This window comes from Rhinolophus ferrumequinum, chromosome 23 (assembly GCF_004115265.2).
Source record: "Rhinolophus ferrumequinum isolate MPI-CBG mRhiFer1 chromosome 23, mRhiFer1_v1.p, whole genome shotgun sequence".
Classification (NCBI taxonomy): Eukaryota; Metazoa; Chordata; class Mammalia; order Chiroptera; family Rhinolophidae; genus Rhinolophus; species Rhinolophus ferrumequinum.
The window spans coordinates 25408650-25433464 of record NC_046306.1 but is presented as its reverse complement, the minus strand read 5'-3'; the positions used below and the strand labels follow the sequence as shown (position 1 = coordinate 25433464).

The 24815-nt window shown below is 40.1% G+C and overlaps 1 protein-coding gene across 2 annotated transcripts in view; it reads left to right on the top strand.

Annotated features, from left to right (window-relative positions):
• The first annotated feature begins 4988 nt into the window (after nt 1–4988).
• DNAAF9 (dynein axonemal assembly factor 9) overlaps nt 4989–24815 on the top strand; it is a 119034-nt gene continuing 99207 nt past the window's right edge. For both annotated transcript variants that reach the window (XM_033094545.1, XM_033094544.1), the window contains exons 1-3: nt 4989–5162; nt 19653–19732; nt 23328–23447. In XM_033094545.1, coding sequence (XP_032950436.1) covers nt 5080–5162; nt 19653–19732; nt 23328–23447 — 283 coding nt within the window. In that variant the 5' untranslated portion in view covers nt 4989–5079. The remainder of the gene's footprint in view (nt 5163–19652; nt 19733–23327; nt 23448–24815) is intronic.

Below are 24815 nucleotides of genomic sequence, written 5' to 3'. Positions count from 1 at the left end.
ATAAAATCTTTACAACATTATCGATTATATTCCCCAAACTGTCTTTCGTATCCCCGTGACAATCTTGTGGTTACCGATTGTGCTTTCTAATCCCCTCACCTTCTCTCTCATCCCCACCCCCCTCCCATCTAGCAATCCTCAGTTTTTCCTGTCTATCTTGGAGACTGTTTCTGATTAGTTTGTTCATTTATTCTATTCTTTAGATTCCATATATAAGTGAGATCATATGGTATTTGTCCTTCTGTGTCTGACTTATTTCACTTAGCATAATGTTCTCTAGGTCCATCCATATCATTGCAAATGGTAAGATTTCATTCTTCTTTATGGCCGAGTAATACTCCATTGCATAAATGTACCACAGTTTCTTAAGTCATCTACCGATGGACATTTCAGTTGTTTCCATGTCCTGGCTATTGTGAATAGCACTGCAATAAGCATAGGGGTGCATAAATTTTTTCAAATTAGTGTTTTTGGATTTCTCTGAATAGATACCTAAGAGTGGAATTGCTGGGTCATAAGATAGTTCCATTTCCAGTATTTTGAAGTACCTCCATACTGATTTCCATAGTGGATGCACTGCATAATCCTATTCTTAAGAGATAATTGTAAACTATGAACAAGAAATAAATAGGTTTCCCTTAATAGATTATTATAAAAGTCAATAAGAATTCTGGGGACTTTTGCCTTAAAATTAAAGTATGATTCCAGTGCCTCAAATAAATTGAGGATTCTCTCAATTCCATTTGTTAAAGAGAGCTAACAGGTTTTTGAATGCGAGAGAAATGAAGAATACTGAATGCCAACAAAAACACAAAAATCCCTTAATTGTTCAATTTAAACAGTAATAATGCTAGCATAAGAGAACGATTTCATGACAATTACATCAAATCAATAGGAAGGACATCAGATGCTATTTGAGCAACATTATGCACCGGCAGGACAGCCAATAGCTTCCCTATAATCATTCATGCTTTACTTCAACTTTGAATAAACAATGTCTGTACCTTTATGCAAACATCTACCAACATTTACATTTGTATTATCTCCACCAAAAGCAGTACAATTTTCCTCATGAACTCCTAACTTAATAAGAAAGTCTCTGCAAAAAAATTTGCTCTTATTTCTGAAGTCTCATCTGGAAGGGATTTTATCCAAAATAGCCTTACAAGTGAATCTTTTTACAAGAAGAGTATTGCACAAGCAAAAGGAACATTTTTGTGCATTGTAATTACTTGCATCCATGATGATGCTATAAGGGGATGAGCTTTGATAATCACTGCAACAGTAAATGGAGTTATTACATTTTTAATTTTTGCAGTAATTTTGTCCTCACATTTGGAATTTTGCTTTCAATTTTGGAATTAAAAATTACTTCTGATAGCAGTACATTCAAAGAGTCCTTTGAGCTGTAAGACTGATGACAGTATACAGGATGGGAGGCCATTACAGCTTCTGCTGTAATTATTTTATCTTCTTCATCTAAATTTATCTTAAAGTTTTATTATTTTATCACTTTCTTTGATACAAATTGAAGAAACCACACATCTTTTATGCTCAGCTGTTAGTATATGCTGATTTATATTCCACCATTTTCAATGTTGAATGAACACTTACATACGACACAAAGTGCTTCAAAAGGATTTTTTCCTCATTTAATAAATGTCCAGTTCAGAAAATTCATTATGAAATTCACAGTGGCATTTTGGCATTTTGGGGTTCAAATATACACAGATGTAAAAGAGATAACACAATTGATTTTCAACAAGAGTGCCAAGACAATTCAACGGGAAAAGAAGAGTCTGTTCAAGAAATGGTGCTGAGACAACTGGACAGCCACATGCAAAAGCATGAAGTGGGACCCTTACCTCACACCAAATACAAAAATTAACTCAAAATGGATCGAATATCTAAATGTAAGAGCCAAAACTATTAAACTCTTATAAGAAAATGTAGGGGTAAATCCTCATGACCCTGTATTAAGCAATGGTTTCTCAAGTATGACACTAAAAGTATAAGCAACTTAAAAAAAATAGATAAATGGGATAACACCAAATTTAAAAATTGTGTGCTTCAAAAGGAATCAGGAACGTGAAAAGACAACCCACAGAATGAAAGAAAATTTTTGCAAATCATATATCTGATAAGGGACTTGTATCTAGAATATGTAAAGAACTGTTACAACTTAATAATAGACAAACCCAATAAAAATGAGCAAAAGATCCAAACAGACATTTCTCCAAAAAGATATACAAATGGCTAATAATTAGAACATGAAAATATGCTTGATATCATTAGCTATCAGAGAAATGCAAACCAAAACCACAATAATGATGGTGAGAGCATGATGTAATACATACAGATGTCAAATTATAATGTTGTACACCTGAAATTTATATAATGTTAAAAGTGTTACTGCGGATCTAATATATGGTGATGGAAGCAGAACTGACTCCGGGTGGTGAACACACAATGGGATTTATAGATGATGTAATACAGAATTGTACACCTGAAATCTATGTAATTTTACTAACAATTGTCACCCCAATAAATTAAAAAGAAAAAAAAAGTGTTACTGCAATAAAAAATAAAATGTAAATAAAACTAAAAAATACCACAATGAGATAGCACTCATACCCATTAGGATGGTTACAATAAAAAAGATGGATAAACAAGGATGTGGAGAAATTGGAACTTGCATATGTTGTTGGTGGGAATGTAAATGGTGCAGGCACTTTAGAAAACAATTTGGAAAAAGAAAACAATTTGGAAGTTCCTCAGATGGTTAAAGAAGTTACTATACAAACTAGTAATTCCACTCCTAGTTGTATGCCCAAGAGAATTGAAAACATATCCACACAAAAACTTGTACACAAATGTTTATAGCAGCCTTAGCTAAAAAAAAAAAAAAATGAAAAAAGTACTTATACGTCAACTAATAAGTAGATAAGAAAGATGTGGTATATCCATGCAATGGAATATTATCCAACCATAAAAAACGAAATTCTGGTACATGCTGCAACATGGATGAGACTTACAAACATTATGTTAAATCATATACTCCTAAGTCAACCACAAAGGACCACATAGCGTATTGTTCTGTTTATATGAAAGATTCAGAATAGACAAATCCATAGAGAGAAAGATTAGTGTCTGCCCAAGGCTGTGATAGTTGGGGAGAAATGGAGGAATGACTGCTAAAAGGCATAGATAGGGTTACTTGTTGGGGTGAAGAAAATGTTCTAAAATTGATGGTGGTGGTGATAGCACCACTTTGTGAACATACCAAAAGAACTGTTAAAAAAAAAAAAGGTAATACCTAGCAAACATCATAAGAATTGAAAACGTTGTTTTTGATAAATCTCATGGCTGTGACATCGCGTTTGTCCCAAGTCCAAACTCATAACTCATGGTAAGTGAAAACTGAATCTTGAATGGATTGTGAACTTTGAACTTGCGGGTGTTAAAATATTGAACTCAATATCTGATGCAAAAAAAGATGAATTTCTCTTATACGTACAAAGGAGAGCTGTATTTCTAAGGCACCGTCTCCCTAAACAAATTCAGAGCTGATCTTATACGTTTTGGGAAGCCTTGCGTTCAAGAACTGGTGGTTTCACAAGCGGGAGCGTCCAGCGACTGACGGACTTGTAGCTACGTTAGTGTGGTCACTGTTGTAAGGTAATTGAGGACCAGATAACTTTCGGAAGCCTGGTCCCCGGAGTGACGCACTTGCCGATTGGCTGTTGTCTAGAAGCATGGAGCTGTCAATGATTGGCTGACTTTCAGAAGCTTGAGGCTGTAAATGATGTACTAACTTTTAGAAGCCTAGTTACCGGAGTGAAGCTGTTGTTGACTGGCTAATTTTCAGAAGCATAGGAGTGAGACTGTCGCTGATTGGCTGATTTTCAGTGTACTGATGTGAATGAAGTCCTCTCTAAATAATGGTGGTTGCTTGTTCACGACTTTGAACTTGAGCCGAAAGTCTTTTCATTTCTTGACTATGAAAAATACTTTTAATTTCTAGTACCTTCTTTAGGTCTTCCCTCCGCTAAACCTGCTGGAGGCACCATAGGAATTGCCTACATCTTTTATTTGTGGCAGTAGGATTTTCAGCAGTGTTGCCATTTAAGTGATTTAAGCGCCAATTATCTTGGCGGAAAAATAGCTCTAATAGTTTTTGTAATTGATTGCAAAAAGATTAATACAAGACATCTAAGGCATATTGACGAATACAGGACGCAGGACGAAATCATATACAGGACGCCTGACAAGCCTATTAACGAGGTATTTCCTCCGTTTTACACACGAAAAGACCGAAGCTCGGTGGGATTAATTTTCTTGTATATGGCCCAGCAGTGGAAACGGGTCGAGCCAAGATCTGAACGGAAAAGTGCAGAGATCCTCTGAGACCCTATAAATCCCTAACGTCCAAGCCCTGCGCATGGCTGGGCGCGCACTGCTAACCTGAGATCGGCTAGGTCGGCTGGATGTTTGAAGGGAGGATGCACAATTGAATAGAAACGGGTTTCTTAACAGTAGCAAGGCACCCGCCTGGGAGACCGCGGGAAGCGAGCAGGGTACTAAGGAGGTGCTCAGGTCCCGGCGTTGTCCTGGGACACTGTTGCCGCAGCGGAAGGCTTTGCTGGAGGCCGAAGCCGGTTCAACGGGGCGGGACAGAGCGAGGCCCCGCCCCCGGGCGCGTCCGTGTGCGTGGCTGAGGGCGCGATAGAGAGTCCCACTCGGTGATGCGGGACCTGAGGACAGGGCAGAGTGGCGGCCTGATTAGCCCTCGCCCGGAGGACCGGCACTCCCAGTGTTCTGCCCAGCCGCCACGCAGCTGAAGGAGGGCGCGGCCCTGCGTCCGTCGCCCCTCCCCACATCCCCGCCAGTCACGGCGCCCCCATCCTAGCTCCTTGCGCGCGTCCGACTCCGCCCCCGCCCCCGACGTGCCCCCGCGCGCCGCGCCCTCCGCCCACCCGACCCTCCCCGCCGCCGCGCCCGGCAGCAGTGGCCCTGTAGCCGCCCCACGGGCCTGTGCTACCCTTGCAGCGGCACGGTTCATCCCCGGCGCCCGCCACCATGGATGTGTACCCTCCGCACCGGCTGGGGCTGCCCCGCGCGCGGTTCCCCGGCGGCCCCGGCCGCGGGTCGCCCTCCGTCAGGTACGCGGGGCCGAGGCTGCAGAGGGGCGGGCGGTCGGGCCGGGGGTTGTGGGCTGTTGGGGTCCCGCGACGCCTCCCGCCGCAGGGCGTGGCCCGACATGGCTTCCTTGCGGATGGTTTTTCCCTAAACGGCTGCCTGAGCAACGTTTTCCCAGGAACGGCGCCCTGTGTAGAGATTCTCACCACGGCTCCCTTGTGAAGACCCCCTACTGTGACATCCCCCCCATAGAATGTCTCCCCAGGAAGGATTCCCCTGTAGAGAATCTCCATAGTGGTTTCTCTATGGGGAGCTCACTTCCAGCCCCCTAGATTATTGCCTCCAGTAACGGCCGTATAATCAATCCCCCACAATAGCTCCCCTGCACAGAACCTCCAAATGGGTTTTCCTAGAAACGGCTTATCTATAATGCCCCCCCCCCCCCATCGTGGGTCTCTAGAGCCTTTCCCCTTGACAGAGCCATCCCTACAGAGCACCCCCCTCCCGTCCCTACCTGCACACGAACACTGACAGCATGTTCCCTATTGCTCATTTCTCACTTCCCCCCTGCCCCAGCCTGCATCGCAACGCACCTTCACTCCACAATGGGGAGGTCAGGTTAGGAGCAGCTGTAGGTCATTAGGGACGCAGGAGGGAAAACTAACCGGATGGGTAGGGGAAAGAAAGCGGCGGACCCCAGGCCCCTGAGCCTAGAGACAGAGCCCCCGGGTGCCTCGGTGTGGGGAGGGTGATTTTGGGGAGGGTCCCCGCCCCCTTTCAGTAAAGGAAGATCCATTTTCGTTTTCTGCTTCTTGTGCCTTTGGGGCTGACCTTGATAGTCTGGGCATTGTTTGTGATGTAGCTGGTATGGCCGCTTGGGGATTGTGGAGGTTGGAATGACAGGGGTTTCGGCAGAGACCATTGAGAGGGAGGGAGGGAGAGAGAAAGAAATGGGCTTTGGTACTGCTCAACTGCCGTTAAACCAGAAAAGGGTTTTTGCTTTGCTTTTTCTCTGTCTTATAGCCACTTAGCAAAGCAAATATGGTATTCCGTTGAAAGGAGATTGTCAACTTCTGTTAGAACAGCTTTTCCTATATCCTTCTTATGGGGCTTAAGGCATTGTATGTTTTTTGTTTTTGTTTTGTTTTAATGAAACCAAATTCATGGAGAGCAAGAACTAAATCTTAGAACCCTGTTTCTCTCTTACTTCCTGGCATTCCTTCCCCAACTCCAGCAGCTAATGAATGTTTGTTGAATGAATAAAGGTTGGAGGAGGTGAGGCATGGTTGCATTTGAGATTCCTAATTTGCTTCTCATTTGGCAGGTGACATTGTCTGAATTCCTGCTCTGCCCTTCAGTGGAATTCCTTGTGGACTTTATAGTTCCAAGTGTTTAGCTGCTTGTGGTAACCATCTCCAATCCATCCAAACGTCCTAACATTTCTGGCAGCCAATTTCACTGTTAGAAAGTATTTGAACTTTGTAAAGAATAGAAACTGCACAGAATACTTTAGAACTTGGAGCAGCCATCCTTTAAATCTAGGCTCTGTGTAGACTTGGGGTTCATCCCAGATCATCTTGAGTTTAGGAATCTTGAGTCTTTGAGACTTTTAGGGGAAAAAAGAGCTTCCCAGTAAAATCTATCTCTAAAATAACTGTTCTCTTCCCTCTTTCTAGTAACATGACAGTGTGCAGCTTTTTTTAAGTAGTGTTTTTATGTTAAAAAGATAAATGTTGGCTAACTTGATTAATCATATTCAAATTCTGAATCTTCAGTCAGGTGGCTTGAGTGACACTAACTTGTTAGTCTTCAGACAAGGGATAGTGCAAGGAACCCCAAGGACTGGCTGTTTATTGTGCCTTTGGTAAAAGAAATTTGGTGAAGCTTCCCCTCCTTTCCCCACATACTTTTCTTACCCATTCAAGCCTTTCCCTGACTTTTGACATTGACCGTTTCTAGCAGGTTTGGGCTTAGCACTTTTCTGTCACCATACTTGGCTTCTTCCTTGCACTCTGACTCCTCAGTGATGAAAGAGGCAGGCCTAACTGGTGAAGTTACATTCCTAAAGACCCATGGGTGGTATTTTGCAAGTGTTTGGTTTAGCAGTGGTGTTCATTAGCAGTGGGAAATAGAGATCAGGTGTTAGAATCTTGTTGCTTAGAACTAGAAGCTTCTTTTTAAGGCTACGGTAGTCATTAGTGCTGTCCATCAAATATTTTTGGTTTCTGTCTCCTGGGCATATGGCACAGTTGTACTTGAAGTTGGGTATGACCTTGTGAGTTGCTTTAGGTCAGTGAAATGTGCGCAGGAATGATGTGTATATTTTCTGAGGTGTTAAGTTACCGTTCTCTCCCTCTTATGTGGTGACTGTTGGTGCTTCAGATGGTAGCTGGTCCATCAGTCTGGGACCCAGACAGAGCAAGCTTCCAGGTGACCTATGCTTGACATGGAGAGTGAGCAACAACCTTTGTTGTTTCAAGCCACTGAGGTTTTGGAGTTATTATCAAGTAACCATCCTGACTTGTACTAAGGAACCAGTGGAAGTAGCTGAAATATGCTTTCCTACTTCAGAATCTTTTTCTCCAGAAGGATCTGATCCTGCTCAGGATTTTTTTTAAGTTTAAATTTCACTACCTTTTTATATAGTCCAACTTACACTGTGCTAAGTGTTGTGGATTCAAACATATAAGGAAGGCCCCTGTCCTCTTAAGAGCTCCTTTGTTAGTGGAAAGGGAGAAAAACAGTAAAAATCGTAACACAGAGTGGTGAGAAATAAGTACTGAGGAAGAAATAGGGCTGAAGGAACAATAATGTAAGAGGGCATAGTCGATTTTGGGCTCAGCTGTTTGGAAGAATGGAGTTCGCATTTACTGATTTGGGAACACTGGAATAAGAGCAGGTTTGTGGAGAAAATAGAGTTCCATTTTGGCCTTGTTCACTTTGAGTTGCCTAATACATATCTAAGTGGAGATGGTGGATAGGCAGTTGGATATTATATTAGTCTGGAGTTCAGGAGAGGTTGGGACTGGCAATACCGTCCATACGCTGACAACTCCCAAATTTGTATTTAAAGCTGTGAGACTAGATAGAGATCCAGAGAGTAAATGGAGATGGAGAAGAGACCAACATCCAAGCCCTAAGATATCCCATGTAGAAGAGAGACAAGTGTAGCAATGTCTTCCAAGGCAGGGTATCAGGAAAATTTTGAGCACTATAAAGACAAAATATCTACAAATCACACAGATAGGGTCAGGAATCATAGGATTGTAGCAAGATTGGAAACTAGAAGATAATGGAGCAAGCAGTGCCTTCTGAAGGAAGATAGATTCCCACGCAGAATTCTGTATCTAACCAGACTCTCAGGCAGGTGTGAGAGAAGGATAAAGGTATTTCACACATGCAAGGTCTAAGTGTGACTTCCTATACACCTTTTATTGAGAAACCACTGGAGAATGTGCTGTAGCAAAACAGCCTGATTAAGGAGCGCCTATGCTGTGGTTCCTCTATACTTTTTTAAGAGACTCATAAGGAAGGACCTTCTTTGCTACCCCTGGAAATTACCAAAGAGCCGGGACCATTTTTCACTGCCATTTCCCACAGGTCTTGCCCTAGTGCTTAGATCATTGTCGGGCACATAGTCAGCACTTAACTAAATATGAACTGCTGTTAATAGCCATTATGACATACTGCTTGCCGTAAAATATTTATTGAATTAATAGAGAATAATTTCAGATGAGGCTGTGGGCTATGTTAAATTTCATGGGTGTTCAGAGAATGAAGAATCACAGTTGTGAACTAGAAGGTGAGAAGGGGGTTCACCATAGTGATGTCCTGCAGAGATCACTTAAATAAAGCCTCCTAGAGGCAGGTTGTCTCCCGCAGGTGATGTGTATTGGCCCGTTGCCAATACCCGTGGTTCTCTTTTGGTTTTACAGATCAGCAGAAGTAATATTGCTGTTGTAATACAGATGGTCCCTGCCTTAAGAAAAGTCAAAACACAAAGCAAGACTATGACCTGGTAGGTCTGGGACATATGTGAAGTTTCATGTCCAGTGCACTTGTTTAGATGCTGGCCAGGGAGGGTTGGTATGGTACCTGTAGGAGGAAAAAGAGATTGCTTAGTTAAGCTTTTCTGGCCTTATTTCTGGCCTAGGGGTCTAAGTATCTGACTTTTCACTCCTGTCTGGGATGACCGCATACTGAGGACTCTTATTTAGTGAGTATTTGTGGCATTAATCGTTCACGATATGTTGACAGGTTGCCTAGCTCTTGGCCTCTTCTCTGATGTTCTAATTTTTTGAGAGGGGGCGTGAGATGCAGAAGCCCTCAAGAGTTAACACAGCTTAAATTATTTGGGGGGTTTTTTGTTTTGTTTTTTGCTCTGAAATTAAAAAAAAAAAAGTAGAAAAAGCCGTTTGCAACTTGGGTATTTAAAACTGTTATATGTGATTTGGAGACCTATTTTGAGGAAAAGTCAGCTCTCTTGGCATGTTTTGTGTTTCCAACTTCTATTTTAAAATAATTTTAGATTTGTAGATGAGTTGCAAATATGATACAGTGTTCCTATGTAGCCTTCACCCAGTTTCCTTTCAAGTTAATATCTTACATTTCACCATGGTGCATTTGTCAAAACTAAGGACTTGATATTGGTACATTACTTTAGTTTACTTAATAAACTTTGTTTACTTGGAGTTTAGCACTCCAGACTTTATTTGGATTTCACTGGTTTTTCCACTAATATCCTTTTTCTATTCCAAAATCCAATCCAGGATTCCACATTGCATTTAGGTTTGGCATGCTTTTAATAGTCAAAGAAGTGAGGGAAAGTAATTGTGTATGCTTTTTGTGAAACTGACTTTACAAAGAGCAGATTGTGTGAGGAAATGTTCAGAGAAGCTAGAGGAAAGGAAGAAAATGGAAAATAAGACGCTATACTAGAATATAGTTAACAGACTTCCAAATAGCATTTTCTGTTTGTGGTGGTTAGCATTTCCTGAAGTTCTGGAACTTTCTTTGTAGAGTGTCTTATATACCCCAATTTGTGAAATATGTGTAGGCATGAATTGCAATTGGGCATGAGTTTTAACCATTTTAGATAAGGTGGCCTATCAGGAACTACATTTGGCGGATGGTAAAAGACACTTAACAATAATGACTTAACTTTGGGGTGTATGCTCTCTTGCAAAAGATGTCTGTCTAGAGGAGGGCAGGCGAGTCCTGGTATAAAGTCATCGGGGAACTAGGCCTCTTCTGTGTTTGTATTGTGCTATCCTGAACATATGGATTTCATTTTCTCCATAGCCTTATGGTCACAAGATGGCTGTAGGACCTCCAGCTACCTTGTCTGTCAGGCAGGAAAGGGAAAGAGAGCAGACAGCTCCTGGTTGAGTCAGTTCCTTCCCTTCAGAGAGCTTCCTCAGTAGCTTCCACCTGGTATGGCTTCTGCGTGTCTCATTGGTGACCTCTAGCAGCAAAGGCGCTGGGCCTATTGCCCCAAATAAAATTAGGGTACTATCAGTGAAAAAAAGGGAGAGAATGCATATGAATTAGGCAACTTCGTCTGTACCACAGAAATGGAAGTTATATTGTTTAGGATTACTAATGGCTACATGAAAGTACGGGGAGAAAATTAAAGTCATTGACTAGTTAAGTGACAACAACACGTTTCTCAGTTATACCTGTGTGCGCCCTCAGTTTGAGTCACTTTGTGACCAGTGGTTAACCATGTGTTGGCCATGACAGTAGTAACGTTGGCTTTGCTTTTTCCATTGCAAGTTGCTCCAGCAAAGATATCAGTGAGAAATAACATGTATTTGCCTTGTCACGTGTCCTGCCTTCTTGCTTTTCTTTCAAATTTCTAGTTTTGCAAGGGGAGTAAATACCAGCCATTTTAATGCAGGCCAGGTTTCTGAAAGCCTGAGTAGTCCGACAGGAGCTTCTTGTAATGAGTACCTGAAGTCCAAATTAAGGCTATGATGGCTTGTGTTGCTCCTGCGGTTGATTTCCCGCCCCTCCCCCAGTATTATGTTATGAAAATATTCATAATTACAGAAAATTTGAAAGAATTGTTCAGTGAACATTCATGTATATTCATACCTAGATTCTATGCTTAATATAGTTGCCTTATTATACATCCATCCATCTGTCGTCCATTGATCCAGCCTATATTTTGATGCTTTTCAAAGTAAGCTGTAGACATCAGTATACTTCAATCCTAAACATTTCCTGGGATTGATTATGTATTAAGAATGCTTTCTGTTCCAAGTGACAGAAACCCAATTCAAAGGATTTAAATTAAAAAAGGGCAGAATGTATTGGCTTACTCGGCTGGAAGGAATAGTGGGGAGATAGACGTGTAGGAAGAGCTGCAAAATTAGGGCCTCAGGGATTAGAACGAAGACTCTGCTATCAGAATAGTTACTTTTATTCATACAGCCTCAAAACTGGATTCTTCCTGCGCTGTGACCCTACAGGCCATTTGTCTTGAATCTCTAAAACAGGAAATCCTGGAAAGAACTCCAGTGGGCCTGGCTTGCTCCTGGGTAAGTCATGATTGGATGCTGTGGCTGAGAAGGGACACAGTGTATATTAGCAGCAGACAGAGAGATGGAAAGCATGCCGAATAAAGTATATTCAGGTGTATCTCAGAAATATTGCGGATTTGGTTGCAGACTACCACAATAGCGAGTATCGCAATAAAGTGAGTCATGATCGTTTTGCTGGTGGAGGGTCTTGCCTTCAAAACACAACATCTGTGAAGCGCCATAAAGTGAAGTGCAATAAAACAAGGTATGTCTGTACCTCAGAAAGCTTTCCTACTCATTCTCTGAGGATGACATAATCCTGGTATTTGACTAGGAGAGCACGAAGAAGAACTACAAATGCAAAAACCCTAAATAAAATAATTAACACGTTGAATCTAGGAGTATGGTAAAAACAGCTTCATATACAAGTAGAATTTGTCCCAGAAATGCAAGAATTATTCATCATTAGGAAATTTATTAATGAAATTAACAGACTATTAGATGACCCCCAAAAATGTTCTTAAAATGTAACATTCATTCCTGATTTAAACCAGCTAAAATAATAAGGTTTCAGCTAATAAGATAAGCCAAAAAACTCTCATCTGTTGCCTGTATTATTGCAGTAGACTCTGAATTGGTCTCCCAGGTTCAACTCTGGTCCCCCTTCGGTCTGTTTTCAGTAGAGCAGATAGAATCATCTTATTAAAATGTAAGTCATCTCATATAAGTCATCCCTTTTTTCAAAACACTCCAGGTAAAAGCTCAGATCGTCAGCTATGAGACTACTAATCTGGTCCCTCCCCCCTTCTCTTCATCGCCTACTACTGTCTCCCTCACTTAATCTGCTCCAGCCACACAGGTTTTAGGGGACCCCTACTTCAAGGCCTTTGCATTTGCTGTGTAGCTTGCTCTTGCACTTCCCTGTAGGTATTTATGCAAATGTCCTCTTGGTGACGCCCTTCCTGATCTGTTTAAAACAGCAATCCACCCTCCTCTTAGGACTCAAAGCCCCCCATGTATCACCACATAGCAAATTATTTTGATATGTCTCTCCTTTTCTACCTTGGCCACCATCCCCCAATTAAAATGTAAGTTCTGGGATTTTTTTGTCCCAAGGATTTTGCCCATTTGTTCATTGTTAAATCCCCAGTGCTCTGAACAAATAGTACCTGGCACATAGTAAGTGCTCAGTTAAAATTTGATGAATTAATGAGTTGGAATTAAAGCTGTAAATATCGAAAAGGCAGAGATAAAAATGCTATGATTTACTACTTGGAAAACTCTGGCAATAGACAAAACTATTAGAACTGGTAAGAGTTTAGCAAGTTGTTTGAAAAATGTAATGGACTTAAGATGACATTCAAAATGGGAACAAAAACTGCAAAATACCTATGACTAACCTAATAAGGAAAGTGTAAGACCTATGTAAATAAAAATATAAAATTTGACAGAAGGGTATAGACAGAAAGAAATGAATGGAGAGACATGTTCCTGAGTGGGGAGCTCGGTACTGTCCACATTCAATATGATCATAATACAGAGTCTCGACTGGAATTTTTATGGAACTCAACAAACTGATTTTACACTTCATCCTAAAGAGAAAATGTTCAGTAAAAGCCATGGGATCTTTGAAACAATGATAGAAGGACTGCCCTATCAGATATTAATATTAAAAATAGTCCATCTACCAGAAGCTCAAGAGATAACATTAATACCTTAAAGCTCTGATTATTTTTTAAGTGTACTATTTCTGTGAGAATAGATAAATGTATCAAATAAAGATAAAAACAGGGGCCAGCCCGGTGGCTCAGGCGGTTGGAGCTCCGGGCTTCTAACTCCAAAGGCTGCCGGTTCGATTCTCACATGGGCCAGTGGGCTCTCAACTACAAGGTTGCCGGTTCAATTCCTCGAGTCCCTCAAGGGATGGTGGGCAGCGCCCCCTGCAACTAGCAACAGCATCTGGACCTGGAGCTGAGCTGTGCCCTCCACAACTAAGACGGAAAGGACAACAACTTGAAGCTGAATGGCACCCTCCACAACTAAGATTGAAAGGACAACAACTTGACTTGGAAAAAGGTCCTGGAAGTACACAGTTCCCCAATAAAGTCCTGTACTCCTTCCCCAATTAAAAACAAAAAGATAAAAGATAAAAACAATAGATCCAGCTATATATGGCAATTTAGCATATGCTAAAAGTGGCATTCCACATCGGAGGATTAAAAGGATTAATATATGGTCTTGGACAATCATTTATATTTTGGGAGGGAAAATACAGTTAGATTCCTGCTTCACAAAGGTAAAAAGTTCCAGAAGAGCAAAGGACTAAATGTGTAAAATACACATCACATAAAATTAAAATGAAATAATTAGCATTTTATTTTTATTTATAATAATACTGAGTGGGAAAGATACAAAAGGAAGACAGGAAAAACCCTAAGCTTAAAAATTAAAAGTAAAGATAGACAGGGATGGCCGGTTAGCTCAGTTGGTTAGAGCGCAGTGCTGATAACACCAAGGTTGCTGGTTCAATCCCGCATGGGCCACTGTGAGCTGCACCCTCCCTAAAAAAAAAAAAAAAAAAAAGTAAAGGTAGATTTAATACTATAAAACTTAAATTTATGCCTGAAAAAGATACTGTAAACAAAGTCTAGAAGTTTTAAGAAAATATTTGCAACATATGGCCAAAATTACTTAAAATATGATGGAATGTATAAATTATACAGAAAAACCCTCAAATGACCAAATATGAAATGGGCAAAAAAGATGAATATGTATTCATGGGAAAAGAAATATCAATGATCAATAAACATTTGACAACCTCCCTAGTGATTAGGGAAATTATATACATAAATGATAACAATGAAAATTCTGACCATTTAGATCAGGGGTGTCCAAACTGAGGCCTGCGGGCCAACTGTGGGCCACGATCCATTGTTAATTGGCCCACAGCAAATTCCAAAAATATACTTAGTTTACTTAAATAAACCAGGTGAGGCAATACGTACTTCACCTCGAGTGAGTGGCCCGGCTGTTTGTATATTTTACCGCATATGGCCCTTGGTGAAAACCGTTGAAAAAAGTTTGGACACCTCTGATTTAGATTAACATTAACACACTTTTCATGGTTCAGAAAATTGTGGAGAAACACGTACTCTGGGAAATTGTAGGTGAATGTTTTCAGAAAAGAATTTGTCAAGACCTATCAAAATTTAAAATGCAGATAATTCTTAACCTGGTAATGCTACTTTTAGGTCTCTACCTTCCAGAAACGTTTGTACTTGGCGCCAGAGGTGGATATATAGGTTGCCCGTTGAAGCATTGTTTCTTATTGCAAAATGATAAAAATCCTGAATGTTCAATATAGTGCCTGGTTAAATAAAAAGAAAAGAATACAGTATAGCAGTTTTTAAAATGAGATTGAGTTCCACGTACTAATTTGGAAAGATCTTCAGGTACGTATAATGTTAAGTGAAAAGAGCATGTTGCAGAACAGTTAGTTACATGCTTCCTGATTATGATGTTATGTATGAACAACCCCCCCAAAAAACTCGCCCTAACTGTATATTACTGAGAGATTCACACTAAATGGTTCATAGCCTTTTTCTGTGGTGAATCAGATTGGTATGAGAATTCACTTTATAAAACATTCAAAACGGAGTGTATAGAATATAAGGAGAATATATTCGTGTTTTAATTATTGAATTTTGAAAATCAAACGGTTAGCATAAATTATGGAGGAAAAACAAGCAAAAATAAAATTTTCAATCTTTTTCTTAATTTCCAGAGAACCAGGATAATTAAATACAAACAAATAAGAAAATATACTTGGCTGTGTATACAGTAATTGTTGTAAAAGAAGTGAACAGTGAACTATTACATATAAATCCAAAAGGTGGGAGGAACAGAAATGATTGTTTAGAATTTAAAAATATCGTGGCTAACTTCATTGTCAAGAAATCAGTGAGGTGTATCAGAAAGAAAAAGTTCAGACTCAGGGTACTTGGTCGCTCAGGTTTGCTGCTGTTAATCTTTACTCAGCCTTGTGATCGTGGGCAAACTGCTTCTGTTTAGGTCTTGGTGTGTTCATCTTTTCATCTGCCTAGATTCTGAGTCTGAATACAAGGAAAGTTAAAAATATAGTATACAAGTAGCGTATATAACATACACTGCATCATTGGGTCTGCTGGGTCTACCGGTATCCTGATGGAGGAACTTTGTAAAAGTCACGGGTGACAAGGCCGTCCACCCAGGACGTGCCAGCTGTGCTCAGGGAGACCTGGAAGCTAAAGGGCAGTACAATTGCTGAGCTTGCTGTTGTGTGTGAAAGTTTCTGTTGAAAAACAAGTCTGGAAGAATACACAACAAACTCATAACGGTGACCTCTAGGGGTGAGGAACAATGAAGACTTTAGTTTTATATGTAATATTCCATTTTTTCATCAAAAAAGGATAATAAATTAGTATTTCATGTACATAATTGAAAAAGGCATTAGCTTAGATTAAAGCAAATGTACCAAAATGTTAATGATGATTAATTCTGGATGTGTGAATATGGGTGATTGTTGTTTTCTATACATGTACTTACTAGGGTCTTTATTTTATTTATTTATTTATTTAATTGGGGGACCATGTGTTTTTCCAGGATCCATCAGCTCCATATCAAGTCTTTTTGTTTTTTTAACTCTAGTTGTGGAGGGCGCAGCTCACTGGTCCATGTGGGAATTGAACCGGTGACCTTGGTGTTACGAGCACCAAGCACCGTGCTCCAACCACTGAGCCTGCCAACTGTCCACCCTCGGCTCAGCTCCAAGCTCATGCTGTTGTTTTCAATTAAGTTGTGGAGGGTGCAGTTCACTGGCCCATGTGGGAATCCAACCGGCAACCTTGTTGTTAAGAGCTGAGCTCTAATCCACTATCTGGCTATCCCACCAGGTCTTTTCTTTTTAATAGGCAAATATATTAGTAAGTGTCAAGTTTAATGATTCAGTAACAAATGATAGGCTATATATGATTAAAAATTAAATTTGGTGAACATTTTACCAAAGAGATTGGAAATTTGAAATTAAAAAAAAATTAAATTTGGAAAGCAAGAAAATGTCCAAAGGAAAAGGAGAGCTATATTTAGTTTGACAAGAAAATAAGAGATACTAGTTAGGATACTGTTTTACTCTAGGAAGAGGGAGGTCTTTCTACATTGTATATACTTCCACTTTATTTGGCCAGGACGCTTGTGCAAAAGAAACTCTTTTTGCTTCTGTGTTCAGTATTGTCTTGGCTTTCCACAGCAGTACTGGGGTAGTTGTTTGTGTCTTGGTCACATGACCTATTTATGCTTTTTGTCACTGGCTGCTTGTAAGTTTGAAAACCAAACTGTTCTTGGTAACCTTGGCAGTCAGCCTCCTTTCCAGATGGGTTGGGAAATGGGCCAAAGGACTAACTTGGTGAAGTATTTCTAGTGTAGGAAATGATTGCAAGGTCCATCTTATGTTAATAACATGAAAAAATCGGGAGGGACAGTCAACCATTTCTCAGAGAAAGAAGTTTTCTTACTCTAATCTTGATTGTCTTGCAGTTACTATTCTGCCGTTTCTAAAACCCTGTTATTCCACATGTCCCCCTTACCTCCAGTCCCAGATTATTATGAAAATGTTCAAGCAATACAGAAAAGATGAGAAGAATGAATACTTGTTATACCCACCACTTAGATTCAACAGTTTTTAACATTTTGCCATGTGTGCATTATCTTTATTCTTTCTTCTTTTTTTCTGTTAAACCTTTTTCAAGTTGCAGATATCATGACACTTCTTTCTTAAGTCATTCCTCATGCATCTGCTAAGAAAAAGGGTATTTTACTGTATAACTGCAATAAGATTATGTCTCCTAAGAAAATTAACAGTAATTCTTTACTATCAGCAAATACCCAGTCCATATTCAAATTTCCCAGATAGCTCATGGATTTTCCCCCGTTTTTATTAATCATACTATATTTTGTACATTGCATTATTTTATTGTTTTTTAATCTCTTACATTGGGAGAGTTCTCCTTTGTTCTTTTTCTTTTACATGACATTGAATTTTTTTAACTTAAATTTTTAAAAAAATTCTGGTAAAATACACATAAAATTTACTATCTTAACCATTTTTAAGTATACAATTTAGTGGCATTAGGTACATTCTCATTGTTGTGCTACAGTTATCGTTATCCATCCACAGAATTCTTTTCATCTTGCAAAAATGACACTGTACCTATTAAACAGTAACTCCCTCTTCTTTCCCCTTCCCCTGCCCACCACCATTCTACTTTTTCTTTCTATGAATTTGACTATTCTAGATACCTCATAAAAATGGAATTGTACAATATTTGTCCTCTTGTGACTGGCTTATTTCACTTACTGTAATGTCCTCAAGGTTCATCCATGTTTACATGTATTTACATTTCTGTCCTCTTTTAAGATTCCAATAATGTTCCATTGTATGTGTATCCCACAGTTTTATTTATTCATCTATCAGTAGACCCCACCATTGCTTCTACCATTTGAAATAATGCTGCTATGAACATGGGCGTACAGATATCTCTTCGAATCCTTGCTTTCAATTCTTTTGGGTATTGAAGTGGAATTGCTGGATCATATTTTTAATTTTTTGAGGAACCTCCACACTGTTTTCCACAGTGGAAGCACTTTTCTACATTCTCACCAGCAATGCACAAAGGTTCCAGTTTCTCCCTATCCTTGCTAACACTTGTTATTTTCTGTGTTGTTTTTTAATAGTAGTCATCCTAATTTGTGTGCGAGTAGTGTCTCTTTGAGGTTTTGATTTGCATTGCCCTAATGATTAGTGATGTTGAGAATGTTTTCATGTGCTTATTGGCCATTTATTTATCTTCTTTAGAGAAGAAATGTCTGTTCAAGTCTTTTGCCCATTTTGAATTGGGGTTTTTTTTGTTTTGTTTCTGTTAAGTTTTAGGAGTTCTTTATGTATTCTGGATATTAACTGCTTATAAGATACATCATTTGCAAATATTTTCTCCCATTCTGTGGGTTGCCTTTTTATTCTGTTAATTGCATCCTTGGATAAAAAGTTCTTAATTTTGATGAAGTCTAATTTATAAATTTTTCTCTTGTCTGTGCTTTTGGTGTCATAGCAAGAAATCATTGCGAAATCCAATGTCATGGAGCTTTTCACATATTTTTCCTTCGACAAGGTTTATGGTTTTAGGTTTATATTTAGGTCTTCGTTTTAAATTAAATTTTGTATATGGTGTAAGGTAAGGGTCCAAATTCATTCTTTTGCATGTGGATATACAGTTTTTCCAAAACTGTTTATTGAAAAAACTGACCTTTCTCAGAATGAATGATTTTGGTACCCTTGTCAAAAATCATTTGACCATAAGAACATTGTAGTAAGTGAAATAAGCCAGTCACAAAAGGAGTTTATTTCTGGGCTCTTTATTCTATTCCATTGTTTGTTCTATGTCTTAATGCCACTACCACCCTGTTTTGAATACTGTAGCATGTAATGACAAATCCGAGCTTCCTTAGGTCTTAGACCGGGTTTTTTGGTTTTTATCTGTTTGATTTTGATTTTTGTTTTTAACAGACTGGTGAGGACCACAGTTAGGGCAAGTCAGTGAGGTGGAAATTCTTCTTTGATAATCTTCAAAAATGAGAGGTCATTGGAGGTTCTTTCCACTGAGCTGCTGAGTCCCAGTACTGTCCTGCACCGAGTACGAGAGGGACTTTGGCTCCATCCTCTATTGAGCCAGGGAGCCACTGACCATCTAGTTTGTAATCAGCAGTTCAGACTTAGTCTTCAGCCCAATTCTGCATAATCACTTCCAAAAAATAGAAGAAAGGGGAACACTGGACAACTCATTTTGGGGTTCTGATATCAAAACCAGACAAGGACCAGTTTCCATCCCATCAGTCCTTCCTCTCCGTCACACCTTTATGTACTGGTATTCAGCGAGCTGATTTCTGTTCTTGTTGCAGCTGTAGCCGACTCCGCCAGGTTCAGAGCATCCTGACCCAGAGCAGCAAGTCTCGACCTGACGGGATCCTCTGCATCCTAGGTCAGTGCTTCTAACAGGTGGGGCCGGGGCTGGGGCAACTCGGCATCTGTTCACAGGTAGGTATTGATAATAGTACCTGTGAGATAAGCTGTGAAACAGCGTCCCCAGCTCTTGTTCCCCTGAAATTGGGTGCTGTTTTAATGAGGTTGAGTGAGAGATCTGTAAGATAGGGAGCCCCTACCACAGAGCAGGCACTTTGTACGTATTGTCTCGCAGCAGCCTTGCAAGGGTTGTCCCTTTTTTATTAAGGAGGAAATTGAGATTCTGGGAGATGAAGCAGACTTGCTCAGGGCCATAGAGTGGCAGAATTGGGCATCTATTCTTTAAAATTGTTTGTTATGAAAATATATCATGATTTAAAAATTAAGACAATACGTGAATAATTATGAACACAGCTTCCTAACTGTCCCAGATATGAAGTCCCACTCTCCAGAGATAACATTGGCAACTATATCTTTTTTTAACACAATTGGGAATACTAAAGAATTGAGAAAGGCTCAACTTACGAGACTATCACAAGACCAAAATGTGTGTATTTTTTTAATGAAAACACATGTTAAAGAAATTGATGGGTTTGAGGTTGGGTGTGAAGATGGAGGTAAAAAGTTAATAACCCTTCAGAACAAAAAACTTTATGTGAAACTGAAGCAAGAAATCAGTGAGGAGACATTTAGTTGTCATCTTCTTAGACTCCTCTTGACTGTTACAGTTTTCAGACTTTCCTTGTTTTTGATGACCTCGACTGTTTTGAAGAGTGCTAGCCCAGTATTTTGTAGCATGTCCCTCGATTGGTTTGTTGTTTTTTTTTAATTAAAGTTTATTGGGGTGACAATTGTTAGTAAACTTACGTAAGTTTCAGGTTTACAATTCTCTAATGCAGCATCTATATATCACGTTGTGTGTTTACCACCCAGAGTCAGTTCTCCTTCCATCACCATATATTTGATCCCTTTTACCCTCATCTACCACCTCCCTCCCCCCCACCCTCTGGTAACCACTAAATTATTGTCTGTGTCTATGCGTTTTTGTTTCTTCATTTGTTTGTCTTGCTCTTTGTTGTTTTCAGTTTTATATACCACATATCAGTGAAATCATATGGTTCTCGACTTTTTCTGTCTTATTTTGCTTAGCATCATACTCTCAAGATTCATCCATGTTGTCGCAAATGGCACTATGTCATCTTTTCTTATGGCAGACTAGTATTCCATTGTGTATATATAACACATCTTCCTTATTTAATCATCTATCGAAGGACTCTTTGGTTGTTTCCATGTGTTGGCCACTGTAAATAAAGCTGCAATGAACATTGGAGCACATATATTTTTACGGATAAATTTTTCAGATTTTTGGGGTAGATCCCCAGGAGCCTCTGTTGGGGATTTTAAAATGTTTTTCTCATGATTAGACTGGGGTTATGGGTTTTGGGGTAGAAGACCAGTGAAGTAACATGCTCTTGTCATCACATGATACCAAGGTTACATACTATCAGCATGGCTTTTCAGTGTTTATATTGACTTTGGTCACCTGGCTGAGATAGCGTTTCAGGTTCTGTACTGTAAAGTGTTGTCCTCACAAGTCCTTCCTTTGGAAGGAAGTCGCTCTGCGGCCCATATTTAGAAATGGGGGGTTATGCTCCATCAGCTGGAGGTAGGGATTATCTACATAAATTATTTGAAATTCTTTTGCATCAGAGATATTTCTCTTCTCCTCTATTTATTTATTCAATCGTTTGTATCAGTATGGACTCATATATATTTATTTTCTACTTTGAGTTAAAATCCAGCACTACTTCATTTATACTTTGGGTTATAATCCACTACTAATTCAAATTATTCCAGCTTTGGCCATTTGGAGCTCTTTCAATTGGCTCCTGTGTCTCTACCTTGATATATCCCCATCAAAGATTTTTAGTTTGTTTAGCACTTCTGTACTCTCTGGCACTATAAGGTGCCCTAGGCTTATTGTGCATATTTCCTGTTCCAGTCCAAAAATCAGCATTTTCTCTAAGGAACCCTGGTTGCTCCTATTGGAGAGTAGTATTAGAAACACGGATCTGGGCCCTGAATGTGCTTATCGCTGGGGTGTCATTGCTCCTCTGCCCTCTCAGCTGACAGAGTGACGGAATATATTTGTGTACATTAACTGGTATATATACATGCACACATCTCTATCTATATTAAGCTGAGCATGAATTCATATTAACGTCTCCAGCTCTAACCCATTACCATATGGATCATTCTGGCTTCCTCCTCTTGCTTATCTATAAGTGCCCCCTCCACCATCTATAAACGTGGCGCCTACCGCATACCATCCTTTACTTGGTTAATTCCAGTATACATGTGTAGTAGTGTCGGATTTGTTACCCCATAATAATCCTACGGGAAACAACTTTATCAACTAGAACACAGTGTTTACATAGAGTTTCTTTTGCCTTTAATTTTACATGGTCAGTCTTTTTAATGTTAGCAGTTTATGTGGCAATCTATGTAGCTGGAACCCTTAGTAGGGGACATGCTAAGGCAAGGCCTGCCCAGGCCACTGGTTGTTTTGAACTGCATAGCCCTTTCAACTTTTGGCCTTATGGAGGCCAGGCCATTCCTGCTTTTGGGTTTTTCACCTCTCCCTTCGCCAGGTGTTGGATGGGAAAGAGCTGGGCTGAGCTGCTTTTATCTCAGCTAAGAAAGGCGTCCTCCCCATTGGAAGCCCCCTGACAAGGATGGAGTCCCAAAGCCCCTCTAACCTGAATGACCATGGTAGTCCGTTTCCCAGGCTCCAGCCATATTCCCATTCTTAGAGCTCCTCCTGCCCAACTCCTTCGTCTTAGCCTCACACGATAGCTGCCTTCTGCCTTTGACGTGTCCCTCTTGCCCAGAGCCATAGCTCTGGGCCTTCACAGATACCCAGGAACCAGGTAGTGTATATGTGTGTGGCATTGAAAGGCAGTAGTGAAGGCAGTATTGTTTCATTTCCTTCTCATTTGTCTTTGAGCCAGCCCCCTTGGACTGCAAGCTTCGTGAGGACCATTCGTAGGCATGCTTCACCACACCTCCCAGCATCCACACAGGGCTAGGCCTCGGGCCTGATAAATATTTGTGAAATGATGGGTGTCTGTGGTTCCAGGCTCTTGTCCTCTACTTTACTTCTTTGATTTCATTTCAAAGTATCTTAATCCTCCTTTGTTTGATCCCACATGATTTGGGAAAGGTCTCTTTAAGAAGTGAATATTTTTCTGACAACTATTCCTATTCCAACTGAAAATATTCCAACATCTTTAACCAGCCATGATAGGATTTGCATTATATTTTCTGGTTCCTTCAATCCTCAAGAATTGGTTTTTGGCAGTTAACAGTTTCAATAATCTATACTCTTTGACTGTCTCAACTATATGGATCTATGAATCCAATTAAGGGTACTTGATGCTGAGTCCTGCTTCTTTCACAGAGAGTTGCTTAATTTGGTTTCTGGTACAAAACTGGTCTGAGCTGTTGCCTTTTATACTTAACCATCAGGGTTTTGCTGAGCAGGAGCAAACTGTTGGGGCTCAATCTGTTCCCCATAGTGCAGTACAGCTGATCAGAGCCTTCTTGTCTTGCAGGAATCGATAGTAGGTACAATGAAGGCTGCAGAGAGCTGGCAAATTATCTTCTGTTTGGTTTGTACAATCAGAATACCAGTGATTTTGAGAAAACGGGGTTTTCTGAAGAAGTCCTAGATGGTAAGTATATGTTGATAAATCCTGTGTGAGAGAGGAATAGATGATTTATTTTTTTGGACCCTTATTTCATGGTCTTTTTATGGGAAAGTATGGTCAAATTTAAAATAGCCTGAAACTCCAGTAAATTTTTACTTTTTTATTAATGAAAAACATTTCTTCTTTGCCACTGTATTAAGTGATATGCTCCTATAGATCACCAGCTGGATGATAAGAGACTAGCGACAAGTAGTTTTCAGAATCTGTTTGTGGGTAAATCAGCTTAGAGGGGAGAAGTAAACATCAGTGTTTGGCTTTCTCTCTTCTTGACAAGGTACTAGTTTTCCTCTGAATTGCCCCCTGTGTCTGCATGCTGGGAAGTTCAGATTGTGTGCATTGTCCTGTGAAAGCACTTTTAGCAGCTGAGTCAAGGATGAGCCTGCAGGCTATTTCTACAAGGGAGACTTCATGTGGATCTTCAGCTTAGCAACAAAGGCTCTTTGTCCTGCTCTGTCTTTGGGAATTGTGTCCTGCATGACTTTAATTCATGACGGCGCCCATGACTACAATGCAGGCTTTCTGCTTACATTCCCCTTTCCTCTGCTCTGAGACGCTCACCCTGTTGGTGCGGGTGTGGGCCGATGCCCAGGAGCTAGCTCTGATATCACATACTTAGCATCATGACTTGTCTGCCAGATGGGTCAGGAGATACAGGAATAGACAAATCAAACTGGACAAGAAACAGACAGCTCTTGTGAAGCAGCTGGGGGACACGTGAAAGCAAACATCTGATGTTGGAATAATCTTGCTGTGGATCTAGTGCAGTGGTTCTCAACTGGGGTTAGTTTTATCCCCCAGGGGACATTTGCCAATATTTGAAGACATTTTTGTCACAACTAGACAGAGTGGGTGGAGGCCAGGGATGCTACTAACATCCTACAGTGCACGGGAAAGCCAGCCCCCCACAACCAGGAATGATCTGGTAGTGCCGAGGTTCAGAAACCTTGGTCTCGTGTATGTGAAAATTCTTTTGTAGTAAAATTCTTGATAGTATCTACCCTTATAGATTGATTAAAAATTGCTTTCCGATTTGGAAGTGCAGAATAAAGCTGAAATTATTTCCATTAAATCTTTTTTTCAGTTCAAATTTAGTTTCAGATATTGATTTAAAAAAAATGTGTCCTTACACTGTACAGCATCCACTGGTTTGGAAAGAATTCATCTTGGCAGCTCACTTAGAGAGTTATAAAAAAACCAGATGCTCATACCAGCCACACATTTCACTGCAGCCAAGGTTGCTAAGGACATTACAGTACTGAAATTAAGGCAAGAGTTTAAATCCCTAAAGGTGTGCTTTTTTGTTTATCTTTTTGTCTTTATCCTGTCACCTGG